This window comes from Achroia grisella, unplaced genomic scaffold, assembly GCF_030625045.1.
Source record: "Achroia grisella isolate CSIRO2021 unplaced genomic scaffold, CSIRO_AGI_Agris_v1 utg402, whole genome shotgun sequence".
NCBI lineage: Eukaryota > Metazoa > Arthropoda > Insecta > Lepidoptera > Pyralidae > Achroia > Achroia grisella.
The window spans coordinates 7175438-7195629 of NW_026712841.1; the positions used below are offsets into that span (position 1 = coordinate 7175438).

Below are 20192 nucleotides of genomic sequence, written 5' to 3' on the forward strand. Positions count from 1 at the left end.
TAATAAAATATAATTTATAAAATTCCTAATCAGTCAGTCTTCTTATATGCCGTATTCGTCTCTAGTCAACTGTTGTCTGTTCTAGTTATGTCTTATAAGCGGCAATCCTGTCAAAAAGGTCGCAACACTCTCTATATAATTTCGTAAAAACATGTTCCACCTTAATATTAGAAGACGATTATTAAAAGAAAACTGTGATACCTGGATCATTTTCGGCTTCAAATGGATTAATGCTATTGGAATCGTCTTCGCTGATGCGCTGTAAACAAAACATCCGTATTATTATAAAATATCTGTATTAACATGTAATAAGTTAAAATCAGTTCAATCTCATGAATACAAATATTTGCATCATGCGAGAAACTCGCGCCTATTGGAAGCAAGATTCCTGCGATCGAGTGATGCGAGTCCAATTTGAATGGGGATCGAAATTAAGGCGATCTAAGCCGAGATTCGAGGTGGTGTCCTCAGACCAAAATCGTATCCATCAGGCGGGAGTTGGCTTCCAGACGCTCCATAATACCTTCCGTGGGTTTATTTTTTATTTTTATGGGATGATAATGGAATGGTGCACCCGCCTGCGCTAAAGTTTACACTGGCGGGGCACCAGTGGAGGATAATAAGATGAGCATGAGGTCAGGTCAATTAGCCCATCGTGACAAATTCACTAGGAATTTATTAGAATGGTTTCCAGGGGGACCGCATGGAGGTCAACCTGACATGGTACATTGCTAGCAATGGGGTCATCAGCCCACATTACTAACAATCACCTTTCCCCCCAACCTTCAGTGGATTTGGAGTGCCATCTGCACACGTATCGTTCGGCGAAGCTGTATAGACCAGCTGTGTCCAACATCATTAAAATAGTCGGAAAAAAGGAAGCAAGGTAATGTGTTAAACTGCTAGATCATAGAGGGCATCAAATAAATAAGGTCGCCAGTGATCAATATAAAACAAAGTTATACACATATATATGTATATATATAATGAAATTTCTAACTTTTAAACACAAACGACATTGATTTCCCAAGGGCCGGTTGAATATTCCCGTTTTCTATCAGATCATTATCCCATACCGTATTCGAATTGCGTTCCGGGACAGTTCCAATTTTTTATAGTCTGGCACCTCAAAATGTAAATTAGATCTTTACATCGATTATCTCGCTGTACGTCTATCATGCAGTAAAGATTATTTTTAAAATAAAAAACGCATTTCACGGCACTGGTAATCTGCAGGTTTAGGACACCGCAATGGTCGCGTGTTTATTTCTGGCACGATACAAACATTTAAATTAATGTGTATAATTTAAAAAAAATACTCATAGTATAAGTTCTGCCTAGTTTGGGACTAGATGGCGCCGTGTAAACTGTCTGTTATTGTCTTATATATAAAATTCTCATGTCACAATGTCAGTTACCATAGTCCTTCGAATCGGCTTGACTGGTTATTATGAAATTTTATATGCATATTCAGTAGATCTCAGAATCGGCTACTATCATATTTTTCATACCCCTAAGCGATAAGAGTTATCCACCCCTAAAGTTTTTCTGTTATTTAGTGTCAATTTTCATTTTCTTTTTTTATTATGTCGAATTAAAAATATATACAACCCTAAATTTTCACCCCTCAATCATAAACCATTATTTTTAAAACAAGACAAAACAATGTTTGCTGCATTCGCTAGTATCTAACTAAAATTCATATCAGTAAACGCAGTTTTTATATACGACTAAAATAGAAAACGATTGTGTATTATGGTTATGGGAATTGTTAATAGTCGCCTATACATGTTTACAACGCTCTCGACATTACAGAATCATGATGCCCACAAAATAATGTTACTAATGGATAATTACAAAGAAACCATACTAATCAATACTAATATTATGACGGCCTTGGTAACGGTTGACCACACCGCTTTACTGCCGATGGTCGCGGGTTTGATTCCTCGCAGGCATTTGTATTCATGAGTATGATTGTTTGTGTCGGTCTGGACTCTGGCGGCCTTATTACAAAAAGATAAACCTGGTTTAGCACTAGTAATAAACCATTCACCAATGTATTCCTTATTACAAAATGAAGTTTATATATATCTAAAGTTAGACCTGCGATGCCCCTAGTTTAACAGTGGTTAAATGCAAAAATAAAACTCCATTTTAAAAATTCTATTGTTAGTTGTAGTTTTTGGAAAAATATTTTAACTAAATTAAAAATATATTAACTAAAAATATTTAAAGCAAATTTTACGACAATAAAAACATATAAAAGACGTTAATTGTTATTTTTTCACTCATTTGACTTTGAAATAGTCATCATTCAACGATCCAATAAAAATATCTCGCCGTTCCTTTTCTCCGTATAGGACTCCTACTTATAATTTAAAACTGATTTTCAGCCTAATAGTACATTAATAAATATTATATATTAATAAAATAGTTATAATGAAGACATAGATAAATAGAAATAAATTTATTTTTAGTTTATACATTTTTCTTTGAACAAATATTATTTTTGATCTTTTCAGTTTTCTTAAAATGGAACGTAATTGTACTGACAGACATGAGTGACTGATTTCTGTATGGAATACATAATGAACGATTTAACTGTAGTACTAAGTAGTCCTCTGTTAGATCTGGATTCGTAATAATGTTAGGTTTATTCCAAGTATTAACTTTAGGAATGGTTTAAACCACGACCATTTAGACCACGTTTCGTCCGAGTTTTAACAGATTTTTTGTAATAAGACCGTGGATGTTTTCTATATATATTATGTATGTATTTACAAAAAAATATCTATGCATTTTAACAGTTGTCTAGTACCTACCCATAACACAAGCTAACCTTGGGACTAGATGACATTGTGTGAACTGTCCAGAGACATTATTTATTACTAGCTGTACCCTCGACTTCGTTCGCGTGGAATTTAACATTATTTTTATAAAATAAAAGTAGCCGTAACTTAGGCTACTTTTATTTTATAAAAATAAAGTCTACTCCTTATTACATCAGCTACCTACCCGACAAAATCGGTCCAGCCATTTCAGAGATTAGACGGAACAAAGAGACAGACAAAAATGGTAAAAAATGTTATATGGTGTATATACCACATTTATATTCATATGGATGTAGTAAAAAACATTTATTTCAATATTACAAACAGACACTCCAATTTTATTTATATGTATAGATGTATAGATAAAGTTTAACGTCCTCGTTGATTTAGCAATTTCACACACCGCTTAATATCCACTGTACACGACGATATCTATAGTTGACTGAATGCTCATAACACATCTCACTACACCATCGAGGATAGAGTCATGGTATATGATCACCTGGTCATCAGGCGCGGAACAGCTGGCCCCGTCTCCCGGCATCCTCTCACCAACAGGCACTGCCGCCTCCTCGCCCTCCCCTTCTCTGGCATGTTCACAGCCCTGAACTTGTCCCTGTAAAAGAATATCGTCCCATAATAATAATAATAAGTCACAAACCAAGCAGAGCTTGTGTTATGGATAATAGACAACTTAGATACATTTTTTTGTAAATACATACATAATAAGAATATCCCTGAACAATTCATACACCATCATCTAGTCCCAAGATGAGAAGAGCTTATGTTATGGGTACTAGAAACTAATACAAATACATAGGTCCAGCCATTTCAGAGATTAACCGGAATAAACAGACCGACAGACAGACAAAAAGTGTAAAAAATGATATTTTGGTGTATGTACCGCATTTATATTTATTTGCATGTAGTAAAAAACCGTTATTTCAATATTACAAACAGACACTCCAATTTTATTTATATGTATAGAGAGTATAGATTTAATATATTAACCCTAATAAATTAGTGCTAATAGGTAGCTTATATTCAAACATATCGACTTCAAAAAGTTACAACGATTATTTAAAAGAGCAACACGCAAGTTTCTCGCTCGTTCTTCTTGTGATGAGACCGCTTTTTGAATAAGCGATAGATTGAAAAAAGCTATGACTATTTAGAAGTGCTAAATTAAATTTATTTGAATAAAGGATTTTCTATTCTATTCTATAGTAGTACGTTTTATATAGGAGTCGGGGGCACGCAGCCGAATTCTTTTATTGGCATCGCATGAGAGGAGCTACCAACATCAGCAGACGATATATATGTTCGACGGTGATTACTTACCAATAACTGGGCTTCCAGTTACATAAAATATGTATAGATTATAAAAATGATACCAAAATAGACAGCAGTTAAACAATAATAATACACGTAGTGTAAAATCACCTAACGCATGAATAGTTCAGATCATACAGGGGTTCTGCGAATGGACAGGAGTTAGTTTTATTTATAATCCAAGGTATTATCTATTAAATACAAACCAATGGCCACACTCCAGCTAATTACACAGTTATAATGCAGAATAAATAATGAAGATACCTAGACATATCACACGGGGACGGTTATTTCTAAATTAAACTTAATTAATATAGTATTTACATACATACTATGAATGCTAGACACTAGGAGTGCTTAAATACTGTTTAATTTTACTAACCACGGCTACGTTCGGGGTTTCATATTCTTGTACTAATAAAGGACACGTACAAATAACTAATTATCTATTAATTATAGCTCAGTTTTAAAAATTGGTATTCATTCTTATTATACCATATAAAAAGTATTAAGAATGACCGTCCTGACGCGAGACTTTTAAATATATAAAGTCTTTTGTTGACGCCTGATCATGTAGGTAGAGCACAGCAAATACGAGTGACCTGTCTTTTACTGAATTATACAAACACAATTTTTTTTTTTAACTGGAATCGCAAATATCGCACAACCTAAATAGTAAATGACGGCCATGAAAAGCACCATATCACTAGAAGACCTGTCTTCCTCTTTACTAGTTCACTCTTGGCAGAGTGGTTGTGATAGTCACGTCACAATGGTATCTCTTCGTTATTTTCCTTGGTGACGAAACTCCTCACAATTTGTTTCCATCTAGTACGATTTTTGGCTGTATATATAGTACAGATTCCCTATAAATTGCCATTGCAGAGGACATTTAAAATGTTGAAACATAGTTTAGAATAGTTTTTCTTTCTGTGTCTATCCTGGAATTAGTCGAAGACTATAAACAGATGTGGTAAAGGTTACGTCGCGGATAGAGTGTGATTCCCAGCAGAATCATCGTGTGTTTTGTTAGCCCTGATTAATCATCAGGTTCCAGTAGCCTCCCCCTTTTAAGCCGACTTATGTGGTCACGGACTATCAGTTGGTTGGCCAGCACATTAGGATGGTTTACTAGCCATGTCTTGTACTTAAAGTAGTGGTGTTCTCTTTGGCTACTGTGTTAGTGTTGAGATACTCATGATAATTTTGCAAATTTTTTTTTTTTTTGGTGCATTTATAAGCTGTTTGTAGATGTTATTTTGAGCCCTTTGTATTATGCTTATGTTGGCAGCAGTACAATACCAGTGACCATAATTGAATGCTATAGGTCCAAATTGATTTCAATACAGAGTTGAAGAACAGAAGTTTGTAATGTCGCTAAAATAGTGTAGACAAAGTTATCCACTTTGCACAAAGTCCACTTGTTGTAAATGATTCTTTTGTATTAACACATAAAGTAATATTAGTGACAATAAAAATAGAAGTAGTCCGAGATAGCGACCAAGAACAATGCTAATGATCATTCTGCGTGTTATGAAAAATGCGTAATACAGTGTAATAAAATGACATTTACATTCTATTATCTGTAGTAGTCAATATATGTAATATATGACACAATAAATAGTTCAGTTCATAACATCGGATCAGTTTGTAATGGCTATTTTTTGTCTTATGGATAATAATGGAATGGCGCACCTGCCTGCGCTACCGGTTTACGCTGACTGGTCACCAGTGGAGGATTACAAGATGAGTACGAGGTCAGGTCAGTTAGCCTATCGTAGTAAATTTACCATAAATTTATCACGATGGTTTCCAGGGGAGCCACGTGGAGGTCACCCTGATATAGTATATTGCTAGCAATGGGGTCATTACTCTATTAGTCCACTTGACTAACAATCCTCTTCCCCCTGTAGTGGATATTAAATGAATCATGGTACAGACGGCGACGAGCCTGGTCGATATTACTTACTACACGGTGGTCGCGATAACAAACGACACTGTACTAATGCGTTTACACAGCGATATCGTTATCCTACACACTTGTCTACTTTCATTGATGATACTCTTCCTGTTTTAACACAGCAAAATCCTTTTTTTATGAACTGTCTACATAAATTTACGACCTATATAGCGGAAAGTGAGAAACTCTCTCAACTGCCTCAATGTAAGCACATGAAAACTAACACATCATATCGTAAGTCGAGTAACGCTCTGTCATTTTTATATTAATATTTTGTAATAAATAGAATAAGTATGTAAAACATAATGTTAAAATATATTATAGTCCATTATGATCAACTAAATGGTTATAAATATATATATGATAGAAAAGTATCATGCATCTGTATTTTCACTGCCATAGGTATCACCCTAAAAACGAAAACAGATGCTACAAAGCAAGGTGGTTGGCGGTATAAATAGATAGATGACTTTATACATATACACGAAATCTACTTCGGTAAAATAATACAACATATTGTGTTTTTTTTTTCAAAATATAGATATAGAGCATCTGTATATCACAGACGCTCTATATCTATATTTGGAAAAAAAATGTGGTTTTGGATATTGGGATTTTCAGACATGTCTTTACGTCAGTCTACTTACGGATTTATGTTATTAAAAATTCTCGTCCTATATTATTGTCGCGTAATGTATTAAAACTGATGAGTTTGCGATATTCTATGAAACATTTGAAAGTTGCAGTTGCGAGTTTTATTTATAACTGTTAAATCATCCGTACAGCTGCATATTTGTAGATTTTAAATCATTACAATTGAGAATTATTCATAACATCGTTACATAATTAAAGCCCAGATTTCATACAGTGTAGGCAGACAGAACCCTGAAATCGATTAAGTATTTTTTACGTTTATTCTTTATGAACAAGTCTACAAAAAACTCACATCGTTCCTTCCAAAATAAACAGATTAAAGATCGATTGTGTTGGTTCCTTCAATATTCACATAACATACTATACATATGTCGTAAAAATATTAAATGTAAATTTGCTATTCGCATATAACGTAATGTAAGTATAAAATTCGCCATCAGTTTCGTGTGGACGACATATTCGTATGTGCCAGTTGGCAAGCCTGGGGTCAGCCGCCAATGCAATAAAAACCACTATCAATCATCCCCCGACGCCACGCTCAATATGAAATATTGTGGTTTACGTATTTACTGCTCGACCCTACGCTTTTTATTTCAATACTCCAATCTTTTAGTCCTTTTTGTATAGTACTTGCTTTTTTATATGGTTTATGATGGAATAGAGCACCAGCCTGTGATAACGGCTCGAGCTCATGGTCATCCTATCATTCTAGACAAGACTTAATAATAATCAAGCCAGTTAGCATCGTATGAATTCAACAGATTACAACCGGGTGATTTCCAGGGAGGAAATTTTCCAAGTGGAGATCAACTTGACATAATAGACTGCTAACAATAGATCCACTAATCCGCAAAAATACCCTCTACTTGTTAGCTATCGGTGTATTAATTCTAAAATATTTTGACAAACGAATAATAACGGCTGTCCGTAGATTACTCACTCAAATTTTAGTTGATTTTGTTGAATTCAATAAACTAAACTTTAGTTAAGAAATAGACAAAGTTCTTCAAAGAAACATTTTCTAAGCGAGCGGAAAACTTGCGTGATGCCCTTTTAACAAATGTAAATAATAAACTGCCAAATAGCAAAAATCACAAGAGTAAACAAACAGTTACTAGTGTAACAAAATAAATTAGTCACAGTGATCAGAGCAGACTAGTAGCTACGAAGCTAGCTAGCTCCGGTTTACGAGTATAATGGGTGAGCTAGAAATAATTGCGTTCAATCATATTTAATAAATTATTAATGTGTACTAAGATTCTATTTACTATAATAATACTGTGTATTAAACAAGAAAATGTAAAAATTAAATTTATATTTCCAGTACAAGTATTTTTTTATGTATTATATTGTAAAATACAAAATAGGCTTTTTAGGAGTTTATATCTATGTTCATTTTCTAGCTCTAATTAACACAAAGCTCAATCATTGATATCTTCAGAAAAACGTGCTTGTGAGTAGACGTGATCTAAACAAAGGCCTTGTCCCCTTGTTCCAGTAGAGCGGGCACGTATTTGTTTCTGAAGTTCCATAAGTAATTAATTGTACTCTATACAAATCTACAGATTTGTATTATAGGTTATGGAACGTAATAGTAGTCTTATTATGTATACAATACGATTGATTATACACTGGTCTATGTGGAATATAGCCTACACATTATTACGGGAGACTTGGTCTGAGTTTTGAGATAAAAGATAGCCTATGATATTCAGTTTGTTTGTCTGTCATTATGTCAAATATCTTTACAATTTGTTCCGCTATTTAGCAGTGAATAATTACTAATAGACTAAAATACAGACACTCTTTCGTTTTTAAGATTATTAGCAGTACTCACTGATGTATAGGTGAAAAATTTATTTAAATTCATATGTTTTTTACTATTATAAAAAAAGTAATCATGTCTCTTTATATTATTAGTGTAGATCGAACTTTCTATAAAGTCATTGGGTTTTGAACTCGGTCTTGTCTGTTTATTTTAATGACACTTGTTACAATTTAAATTGTAAATAGATACACATTTCTGTACAAAATAACAAAGCATGTTTTTGTATAGTTGGAAGTTTGGTATTTTTTGTATTTAGAATGGCACAGCGTGTTTGCCATTAGCTTGCCTCGGCGTCTTCAGTTTTGTTGCAAAATTGCTTTTTGAGTGTCACTTTAAAAGCAAAACGCTATTAAAGTATAAATTCTCAACTAAATAGATTCCGGAAATATTAACGAGCAAATCTTTGCATTTTATATTGTTATCTCATTCATTTAATGTTAAATCTATACTGAGACTATACCTAAAGAGAGACAGAGATAGCGGATTTTGTTATATTTACGAGGAAAGAAAACTCCGAAACTACTGCACTAGTTAAATCAAGGATATATAAGTTCAAAGAGTTTTGGCTAAATATTATGTTAATATATAAAAAAAGTTATCGATATCTGGGGAAACAAGGTTTAGTTTTCTCAATGGTATCACAGGATTCCGCATTATTAAATATAATCTTGCAACTTGATGGCTATAATCGATAAGACATGTCATCTTTCTGCTCATAAATTTCAAAAGAGACATTAACGTTACTCATATTTAAACAGTAATTAAGAGCACGTGACTTCTGACTGTAGCTTCTCATAATTATGAACAGTATTCCGATTGTATAATATGTATGTACACTGATATCTACATATGTACATATATGAAGGATTTCTAATTATAGATTTAGTTATAATTCTTAGAATTATAATATTGACGTAGATATATTAAACCACATCGTCATTAGCATTTTATCACAAATGTAACTCATTCTTTCAAAGGGTATTTACATTGTTATTTCCCTTGATTATGAATCCGCTGACCCCAAATAGTGGAGGAAAATAGGCTAGTTCGTAATGAGCACTGATAACCCTATTACTAGTAATGTACCATGTCAGGCTGGCCACGCGTGGTTCCCACTGGAAACCATAGTAATCAATGGAGAATTTATATTGATGGGCAAACTGACATCACCATATCTTTGAAACAAACCACTTATAACACAGCACAAAAGCAAACAATGAAATAAATGCAAAGAAAGCAGAGATGGACTGTTTACAGTGTTTACAGTCCATCGCTGGTTTCTTTGCATTTGTTTCTTGTGACTTTTTAAAGTCATCTGCGTCAAACTCACTTAATCACCGTCAAAAACCATGCTTTGTAATCTGTGTTTAAGCAGTTTAGGTAGTGAAAGTACAGGATAAGAGACTTGACTGGCCTAAGTAGTCATAGTAATGGCAATGCATGAGTGGTATCGTAGTTATCACATGACAACGTGACATCTGTAGTCTGTTCATGTATATAGGCGATGGTTACCGCTTAACATCAGGTACTCTGTTCACTTGTTTGCTATTCCAATTAGCCAAGCTCATCCTAGAAGCACAGAAAACTCCTGGTGTATTTATAGGATTCAGGGAGCGACATCACCGTTCTTAGGATTTGTGTTGTGTTCTGGGTGTTGTGTTGTGTGTGTGTATGGCCAATGCTACGCACTCGAGAATTACGTGAGCGGCCATTTCTTCGGCTTCAAAGCAGACTCGACAAATAGGACTGTCACTGTTGTGCACGTACTGTGTACAAGTGTTTGTTTAAGGGAATGTTCCTTAAACAAACACTTGTATTCTCGTTCGTCGGCTCGTCATTGTTCCTATCATTATTTTAAGGTTCTGCTATTTAGGTTCAGTAGGCTGTCTACCACGGTTAGTTACATATACATATGTATACTGTTCAACGTGTAAGAAGTTAGAACGTTCGCAGATATCTTATGCCAGAGTAATATTGAGCATGACTACGCAAACGAAATGTCTTCAAATGGAAATGTAACCGGAATAAGCGATGATATTGATATTGGAAACGGAATCATTTCTTTAATATCTCAGTAGAATAACATATGAAAATCAATGGAAACCCGGTATACTAGACAGTAAGTTTTTACCGTGAAGGATTATTGAAATTTTCTTCTACTCGTTAGTTGAGTTAAATGTTATCTATAGGTAACCTTATATTGCTCTTTATCCTAATTATGCAATATTTATTAATATCTAATCTTCACGTGTCTGTGATGTTTTTGGTTACTTCTTTATTCATTGTTAGTTAACTTTCGTTACTGTTCTTAAGCTGTAACACAATTACTACACTTGATTACGGCGTGTTGAATTGGGAGATATTCACAGTGATATGGATAGATTTTTATGGAAATAATACACAGACGATATGATGTTAAAATTTATTTTAAATTTTAATATATTTTCACATTGACCGAATTTAATAGACAAATCAATTATGTATATTCAACTCTATGTTCATTCAACAGGGCTAAGAGTCAATTGCTTTAGCATGTTCAAAACATTGATTAGCTCGTTGCCATTGCATTTGGGATGACTTTTTTTTCGTCTTAATTTAGATCATAACTCTACATATGAACTCATCTGCATAAATAGATAGACAGTAGTTTACGACAGGGGTGTCGTAGTTGTTTCTACCCACAAGCAGCTTGCTAAATAAAACTATTTACTATTATATAAATATTACTATTCTATTCTATTTCACCTATTTCTGCCCCCAATCGGCTTTCTTTAGCTGCGTTTAGGCATGTAAATATAGTCGAAGTATTACGGCGTTACGATATATTTTGAGATATCCTACACTGTACACTGTACATGTCTATTACCATATTCTATCATGTGGTCTGCCATTCAAGATAATGTAAAAGAAAGACAAATAAAATTGTGTTATCTATAAAAATTCCTACCGTTAAATCAATCACGTTGTCCAAAATTCTATTGCTTAGTAAATACATCCGCAATATTATTCTGTGCTAGGAAAATCTGCAAGAGAATTTACTCCATCATCAATCATCAAACCAGGGGCGGGGTGAAAGGCGGTATTTACTGTCGTCGTTTATATACTGGATGGTTGCTAAGTACCGATAATCTGGATAGGTAAGTAAGTATTCTTCAAGAAGGGTATATTAAGGTTTCTTAAGGGTCGGCAACGCGCACGTGATACCCCTGGTGTTTCAGGCGTTCATAGGCTACGGTAACCGTTTACCATCAGATGGGCCGTATGCTTGATTGCCACCATCATAGTATAAAAAAAAATATCAAATTGATATTTTTTTTATACTATGATGATGATGATGATTGATATACTATCACTACGATACGATGGTCTAGCGGTTTAGCATACCGCCTTAATTCAGATGTCGCCGGTTCGTTTCCATGCACAGTTCCATAACTTTTAATTCTAGAGTATGATTGTTTGTATTCGTCTGGATGTTTTCGACGTATATATTAAAAAATATATAATTAAATATTTATACCAGTAGTATAGTATCACTAACTCAAGCTTTGCTTAGATTGGGACTTGCAAGATTCAACAATGTTTAGAATAGGAAAATATTAACAGTACCTACCTATAGTGGTTCGTTACGATAGAATTTTTTTATTGTATATATATATCCATATTTTCATACATTATAAATACGAAAGTGTATCTGTCTATCTCTAAACGGATCTTAACGAAATCTGACGTAAAGAAAGGTTATTTCGAAAACATAGTTTGTCTTTTATTAAAAACTAGCTACTCGCCCCGGCTTCGCATGGGTGTACATGTATTATATATATAAACGTTTCTCTGGAATCACTCTATCTATTAAAAAAAACTGCTTCAAAATCCGTTATGTAGTTTTAAAGATTTAAGCATATGTACATAGGGACGGACAGACAGCGAAAGCGACTTTATTTTATACTATGTATTGATAATGAAGTAGACAAAGTCACATGTAACAACTAGTATTTTATACTATTATAACCGGCACAGTTTGATTTATCAGTGTAACAGTAAAAATCAATGTTTTATTTGCAGCACGTAGGATCCTCCTCTATCCTGTCAGCCGTCTCCATCAGGATTTCTGCCTCACCCTCACACCCCTGGCTCTGAATAATAATTTACTTTCGCCAGCTTCCAATTGTGGTTGAAATGAAATATCTTTTTAATATATCCTCTATTTTATAATGCCACAGATTCAATTAATAAGATAAACTTTCTAAATCTGTGCTTTTATGAAAAGAATTCTGAAGTGACACTAATGGGTAAAATGCTGACAATTTATGGTTATATAATCGATAAAGATTGTCTATGGATATGAAAATCATATCTAATAGATATAATAAATGCCACAAAGCTCATTAGACCTCATGGAACCCGCTACACTGAATATTCAATACATTTCAATTTAAAAATGTAAAGTTACAACAATTATATTAAAAGAATAAATTTGCGTGAGCAACACGCAAGTTTCATCTTCTTGTTCGTTCTTCTTTTGATGAGACAGCACCCCGAATTAATGGTAGATTAAGAAAAATAATTAAAACAATTTATAAGTGCTGAAATGTAAGTTCATTTGAATAAAGAAAAAAGAAATTTCTATTCCTATTCGATCCTTGAAATGTTGACCCCTTGTTATCCTGCCAATTTTCATTATAATCAATCTATAACGAAAATTTATTTAAGGAATTCGTAAATTAATAAATTACAAATAAATTATCTAATTTCTAATTATAGTATAAGTATTTTACAACAACACATTCGACATTTATCAAACATTGTATATACAAAATCAATATCAAAATACTTTAGTTACGGCAGTTTTCTATTCACAGGCAATAATGAAAACAATAAATAAATAATAAGCATATGTTTTACTAATCTATATGAATATATATAATTTAAGTGTATGTTGGTAATTTATAATAATTTTTCACTAAATCCATATAAAAGTATACGGCGACTTTTTTCTGTCTGTCTCTTTATTTTTGCTAATCTATAAAACATCTGAGCCGATTTTAACGGGACTTTCACACGTAGATGGCGAATATTTTAAGTAGTAACGAGGGCTACTTTTCTTCTTAGAAATTTTGTTTAATTTAATAAAAAATAAGTCATATTCCACGTCGACGAAGTCGTGTGTAATAGCTAGTGTAACTATAATTATATTTTGAGCTGCATAAAGAGTTTCAAATAAAATAAATATAGACATAAATTTTACATTATATTTACAGCACATACAAATATTATTAATTAATATTATCTATATTCTATAAATATCTAAAAAGGCTGGTGTTTTATAGTAGCCGTGGGTGTTATATACGTAGGTATAACTCCACATCGCAGGAAACAATTGCATTTTCCTGCATACTAGCCTTTCGTAGGAAGGAAGTAGTTGTCAACAGTGGATATTTACTGCGCGCAGTGTTTAATGGTAAATATTTTACAGTCGCGTACATGAAATCGTCAATTTCCAACGACATTTAGAGGACATACATAAATTCCGAATCTCCAAGGAAGCTTACAGCAAACATATATACCCAACTACTTTCTTTGTAGTGAATAGATATAATATTAAGTCGATTCATGTAGAATGATGCATTAAACAACTTTGATTGAGCGAGAACACTCCTCTTTTCTTTTGTTACCGAACCTTACACACTAATATAATATTACATAATATTACATACTAATATCAACGAAAAAATCCTTTCTTTGAAACGTTTAAATAAAGTGAATGTTTAAAAAAGTTGTTCAGTTTCACGAATCGTTGGCTTTGGTTTTGGGGTATGCTTTACGATTAACCCTGTAAATATTTAGAGGGTAATAAAATTAACATATGTAGTTTTTGGCTTGCGTTGGAAAACTGGATCAGTAAATTTATTTCCGGGGTTTTAAAATGTTTCGTGAAATGCATACAAAATATTAACTGCTTCGCGTATTTTTTTAATGAGACTGGACTTTTCTTAGTTGCCCTTACTTTTAAAACCTCTTACAAAAATACACTTTAAGTGTTTGATATTTTAAAAAATATATGCGTAAAATATTTCACAATATTACCATAGTTTTGGACACGAATATGCGCTTAAAAAAGCGTTTTGTTTTAAATTATTTTAGGGTCAATATTAATACCTAGGCGAGTTATTGTATATTTTATCTGCGTAATAATGTAGAATTTAGTGATCGATATAAGTATATATATAAATTAAGAAAAACAATGAATAATACAAAAGACAACAAAGTAGTATATCTGCACGAAGTTTTTTTATTGTCATTTTCCCGCGCAAAATAAAAATCACCACAGATTATTAAATTCGAATGGTGCACTGCACGTTAATACAAGGATCTATATAAATACATACATGGTTTTGAAACTTCACTTTTATTCTATGTAGCCGTCTCTTTTTTTATTGGTAGGTATGGAACGCAGGTAAATTATTTAGACATCAATATTTAAATCGTAATCGCGCCAAATGCCGGCAGTATTCCTTTCTTTCATTTGAATTTACTGTACACTTTATCAATAAATGATGCACATTTTCCCCTTGAATGAAGGTGTAGACGTCACAGTTAACTGATAAAGGTTTCCAGTGACGCAAAATTCCAATCATTGGTGATATTCTGAACGAAGTATTGCACGTAATTCAAAATTAAATTCTAATCAAAATTTGTTTATTCAAGTATACCTCCGACACTTGTTATTCCTACGTCATTATTTGTTTTACTTTTTTCTTCAGTTCAAGAGGATGTTTCAAACAAGAGAAAAATGACAACCAACGGGATTTTTACTCTTTTTAAAATTGTCATTGAAAAAATTTCCTGTGATTTTGTTAATACATCGTATTCTTAAGATATTTTACATTTAGGAACTCTACTTATCGTATTTAACTTAATTAAGTATACAGGTTAGCAGATTTTTTATTTTTTTTATGTTATTGCGGTTTATATGAGTACACGAGATTAATGACACTGACATATGCACAGAAACAACTTCTACATATATTTAATACAATCGTACGTACGTATAATATGTACATATTAGGTGTTCGGCTTAACTCACCACTACATAAAGACATTTTCTTTCATCTCTCTATACTTATTTTTTACACTACGCAAGTATATCACATAAAAATTTCTTGGGAAATATTTTTTAATATTATATCTTTTCATTATCTAAAGCACATTTATTTGAAGACATTTCAATATTTACAAACTAAATAAGAGTCGAGCTCGAATCCTGAAATTCAGTTCATATTATAAATCGAGCTTCAATGTACTTAGTTTAGTAAAACATCTCTATCTGCAAATAGATACCTACTTTCCTCTTAAAGCCGAGAGAATAGACAAAAAATAATACGTACCTAAAGCCTATAAATAACATTATTAGTGGTGTCACATTTTTCCCACAAAGAACCAAGTCCTATAGTGGACTTACGGAGAGATAAGAGTATAGCATTGCCAACCATTTCGTGTTTTACGGAAAGTCTCATATTTTTACATTAATACAGTGCAGAAATAATTAATGTAACCTAGAGTTTGCATTATATGTTTATATATAAAATGTACATGTATATTAAAACTGTAATATTAATCTAATTTTATTATGTGGCGAACAAAAAATGTCAGTCATTAAAATGAATCGCTGGGACAGGTCCTCTCTCATACTTGGGAAGTTGTGAATATACTATAATTCTAGCCACACTAATAAAAAATACTATTTAACCACGATTATTTTTTTAATAAGAAAGTGTAACTAAACAAAATATAACAATTATCATTTTATAATAATCAATTTATAAGTTTTTTTTGTAAACGTAATCGTAGTAAATACCTTATTTGCAATGAAATTATTTGTGTTAAGACCCGATTAACTATTGTTTGTTTGTGGTAAAAAGAGAAATCCGGTATTTTTAAGAATTGGCAACACTATTCTCGTAAGGGTATGAATAGTGAGTCAGTAAATCTTCCGGTCGACTAAATCGAAATAGTGTATAGTGAATATGACGGTTGTGTTTTCTTTCCTTTAACATCCTTATGAGTAACGCTAGCGGTTATATCACTTTACTAATATGTTTTTCTCTTTTGGATATGTTTATACTATTTAAGTAGTTAAGTATATAAGCTCCTAAGTACACAACAACCGCTAGTCCTAAATTTTAAACATTTCAAGTATATTCTAATATAATACAAAATTTATTTTTAACTTTCGTGTTTAATATACATTCTTTATATTATTAACCGGGTCTTAACACAGAGTTGAGTCAGCACGTGACCACGGTTAGTGCAACCTAGACGAAATATGGAGAGAGGTAAATACCTTTATTTACCATAAAGTTATTCGTCTTAACACCCGGTTAATAATATCAATTCATAGTATAAAACAAAGTCGCTATCGCTGTACGTCCGTCCCTATGTATATTTGCTTAAATCTTTAAAACTACGTAGGATTTTGAAGCGGTTTTAATAGATAGAGTGATTCAAGAAGAAGGTTTATTTATATATATAATACATGTACACCCGTGCGACGCCGAGGCGAGTAGCTAGTAAATAATAATGCAAAAGTATTCTTCCGATTCTTTTGTATGGATGTGTATGGAATACAAAAATATACATGGTATATGTTGACTTGGCACCAGAAACATACGATGGGATGAAAATGACGTCGAGTCAGTTAGCGCATCATGGCGTATTCACCATTCAAATTCGTTAATATACTATGTAAATTTAGTTACCTTAAAAAGTCCACAATATATATACAAACTTACCTAATCCTAAATTTAAATAATGTCGTTAAAATTCTAAAAAATCTCTTAAATCTGCAAATGGTCCTCCCGGGAGCGACAACCAGATGGTTTACGCAAGCAAATCTACGGCAGACAGTTATTACATAATAAAGTAAGGATATTCTTCACGGATTTGATAATACAACAAATTCCTCTTTATTACATTGGCAACCAGCCAAACGAACTAAGAAATTGCTTGCGCTTTTTGACCCTTTTGTTTTATACAAACGCAAATGAAGTCGCGGGTAGAAACTAGTAATTAATAAATAATTTACGATTGTGATATTACGAAAAAATACATAAATGTTTTTCACTACTCTTGAATAAGAGTAGTGAAAAACATTTATATATTTTTTATAAGTTTTTGGTAAGTTATTACCGCCGCCCAAGAGCACCCGCAAGACCAGGGGAATTGCAAATGCGTAGCTGGCTTTTTAAGAAAAGAATTAGCTTTATTATTGACGGTTTCACTATTCTATCAGTCGGAATATACCACAGCTGGAAACTGGAAATTCAACGATGAGGTTGTCGTGGCAAATATTTTCTGGCAAAACGCACAGCGAGGACCGTTATTCATCGATATAAGTAAAGTCCATAGAATAGCACTTATAAAACACCTATAATTAATGCGAAAATTTTAAAGTTGTTTAAAAATTAACTATAAATATAATAACGTAATAGGTGTTCGCTCAAGAAAATTGCCTCTAAAATATTAAATAAGTCAAAATTGTAATATTATTGTAAAGTAGGCTAATTTTGTAACTTCTAAATTAGTAGGTTAGTAATAAGTCGAGCTTTCCATTTCAGAGAGTGGTAATTACTTTAATTAAATAACCTTCCCAGAATTCATAAGATATTCAGCTCAGCTCTCGCTAAAAGAATATAGTTAAATGAAATTTTATTTTCAGGTGGTTTTCGCTATATTTTGTGTATATATTTTAAAATGTTATTATTTAAAGTTATCCCCCAGTAATTCGTACCTTAATCTTGTTTTACAGTAATAATTAATTACTACGATTTCATTAAGTATATACAAAATACATCCATATTATATACTCTTTGTTCTTTCTCTATTCAGAGACCTTGCGTGTATCCTCACCCAACCGCGATAGCTACACTTTCAATCGAAAATTTGCCGTATTTACGGCAAATTTAAATTAAATATTTATTTACGTTCCGCTCTACTCGGTTTACTTTATTATTACAGTAAGTAAAAACGGATTTTTTCTTTACTATAAAATGTACAATGTCTATATGTATATAACTGTCTTGGATTGCTCATACGAATGAGCTAAAGATAGGTCCTATTTTTTTGGTGAAAAAATTTTTACGTGTTACACTTACAGTTACATGTAATTCTAAAATACACTTGTTTAAAGAAAAAGCGACTAGTGTGAAACGTTTATATTAGTTGCCTTAGCTTATGGACAAAATTTCATCAAGTTTAAGTAGTTATTCTATAAAATTTTCATAGTAGAACGTTATATATGGAGAGGCGTCGGGACTATGCAGGCTTGAATATACTATAGTGAAATATGGAATAAGAATAAGTTATTGCTTACTGTCAAATTACATGAAAGAAAAATAATTAAAGGATATTTAATGAAGGCGGCAAAAGGACCCAGTTCAGCGTATGCCGACAGGATGCTCCTGTCGTTTTCAACCGGACCCTTTTCTACAAATTTTGAAAAAATATATGTTCATATCATTGTTCATAATGTATAACGTCAAGACAATCACTCTAATGATTACATAAATATATGTGAATGCTAAATAGACAGGTAAACTTTCGCGTAGTATGCGTTATTAATAAATTATTACTTTATTTTATTTAATTTACTGAGATGATTACTCCAAGCCCTGCTCAGAAGTTTTACATTAATGAACGGCTCACGAGGGCAAATCGTGATTTATTTCGTGAAGCTAGATCCCGAGCGCAAAAACAAAAATTTCGTTTTTGTTTAATCTATTATTCTCATTATAAAGAGATAATATGGACATCACTAAATATAAGATAATATTTTGAATTGAATTCCATTAACAGCTAAAAATATATTAACCAAACATGACATTGCATAATATTGTATTCCATACACATTAAAATTTCATACAAAACATAACTAATCAGGTGTTCAGACAATCTCAAACAGTTTATAATTCCGATGGTAAATGGGTGATATAGCCTGTCGTAAAATGTCTTTCTCTATAGTTACATCTTTGTTACCATCAGATACCACTAACAAAGGCATGTACTTTGATAATTTTTGTTTCTTAAAGGTGGAAAAGATGCCTTATTCTCAGCAAAGTCCTTATATTCTCCAGCCATAATCTTCTGCAATCATTCACAAGATGGGGTTTTTCTTTTATTAAAAATTGATCCTCTCCTTTCACATCAAATATCTATAAACGATCCGTTAAACATTCAAAACCTTTTGTATATTACATAAATATTTTTTTCTATAAACAAATATTCTCCAAGCGAAAAAATAGAGCAGCCAGTCACCAACTTCTTTGCGCTATTCAAAGCCGACCGATTTTTCGGATCATGATTTTTTTAACAAATTTTATAGACGGATGTGCATCGGCGGCGACATTCAGTCTGTTGATTGGGGTTCAATTTAAGGGGTAATGATGCCGCTTTAAATTTCGTGATTAATAAACATACTCGAATATCTGTAAAACGAAGGCATTTCCAACCGGTAAGAAAAAGTAAGTGTACACGAGCGTTCAAACATTAATAATTACTTTAATATAAAAGTCAAGTATGTTAGAGACAT

General features: G+C 32.5%; 1 protein-coding gene across 1 annotated transcript in view; it reads right to left on the bottom strand.

Annotated features, from left to right (window-relative positions):
• Window positions 1–20192, bottom strand: part of LOC131844273 (adenylyl cyclase 78C) — a 128240-nt gene that overhangs the window by 27481 nt on the left and 80567 nt on the right. The window contains exons 5-6 of the mRNA XM_059193110.1: window positions 3337–3450; window positions 202–259 (exon numbers count right to left, since the gene is read on the bottom strand). Of these exons, the coding sequence (XP_059049093.1) occupies window positions 202–259; window positions 3337–3450 (172 nt within the window). The remainder of the gene's footprint in view (window positions 1–201; window positions 260–3336; window positions 3451–20192) is intronic.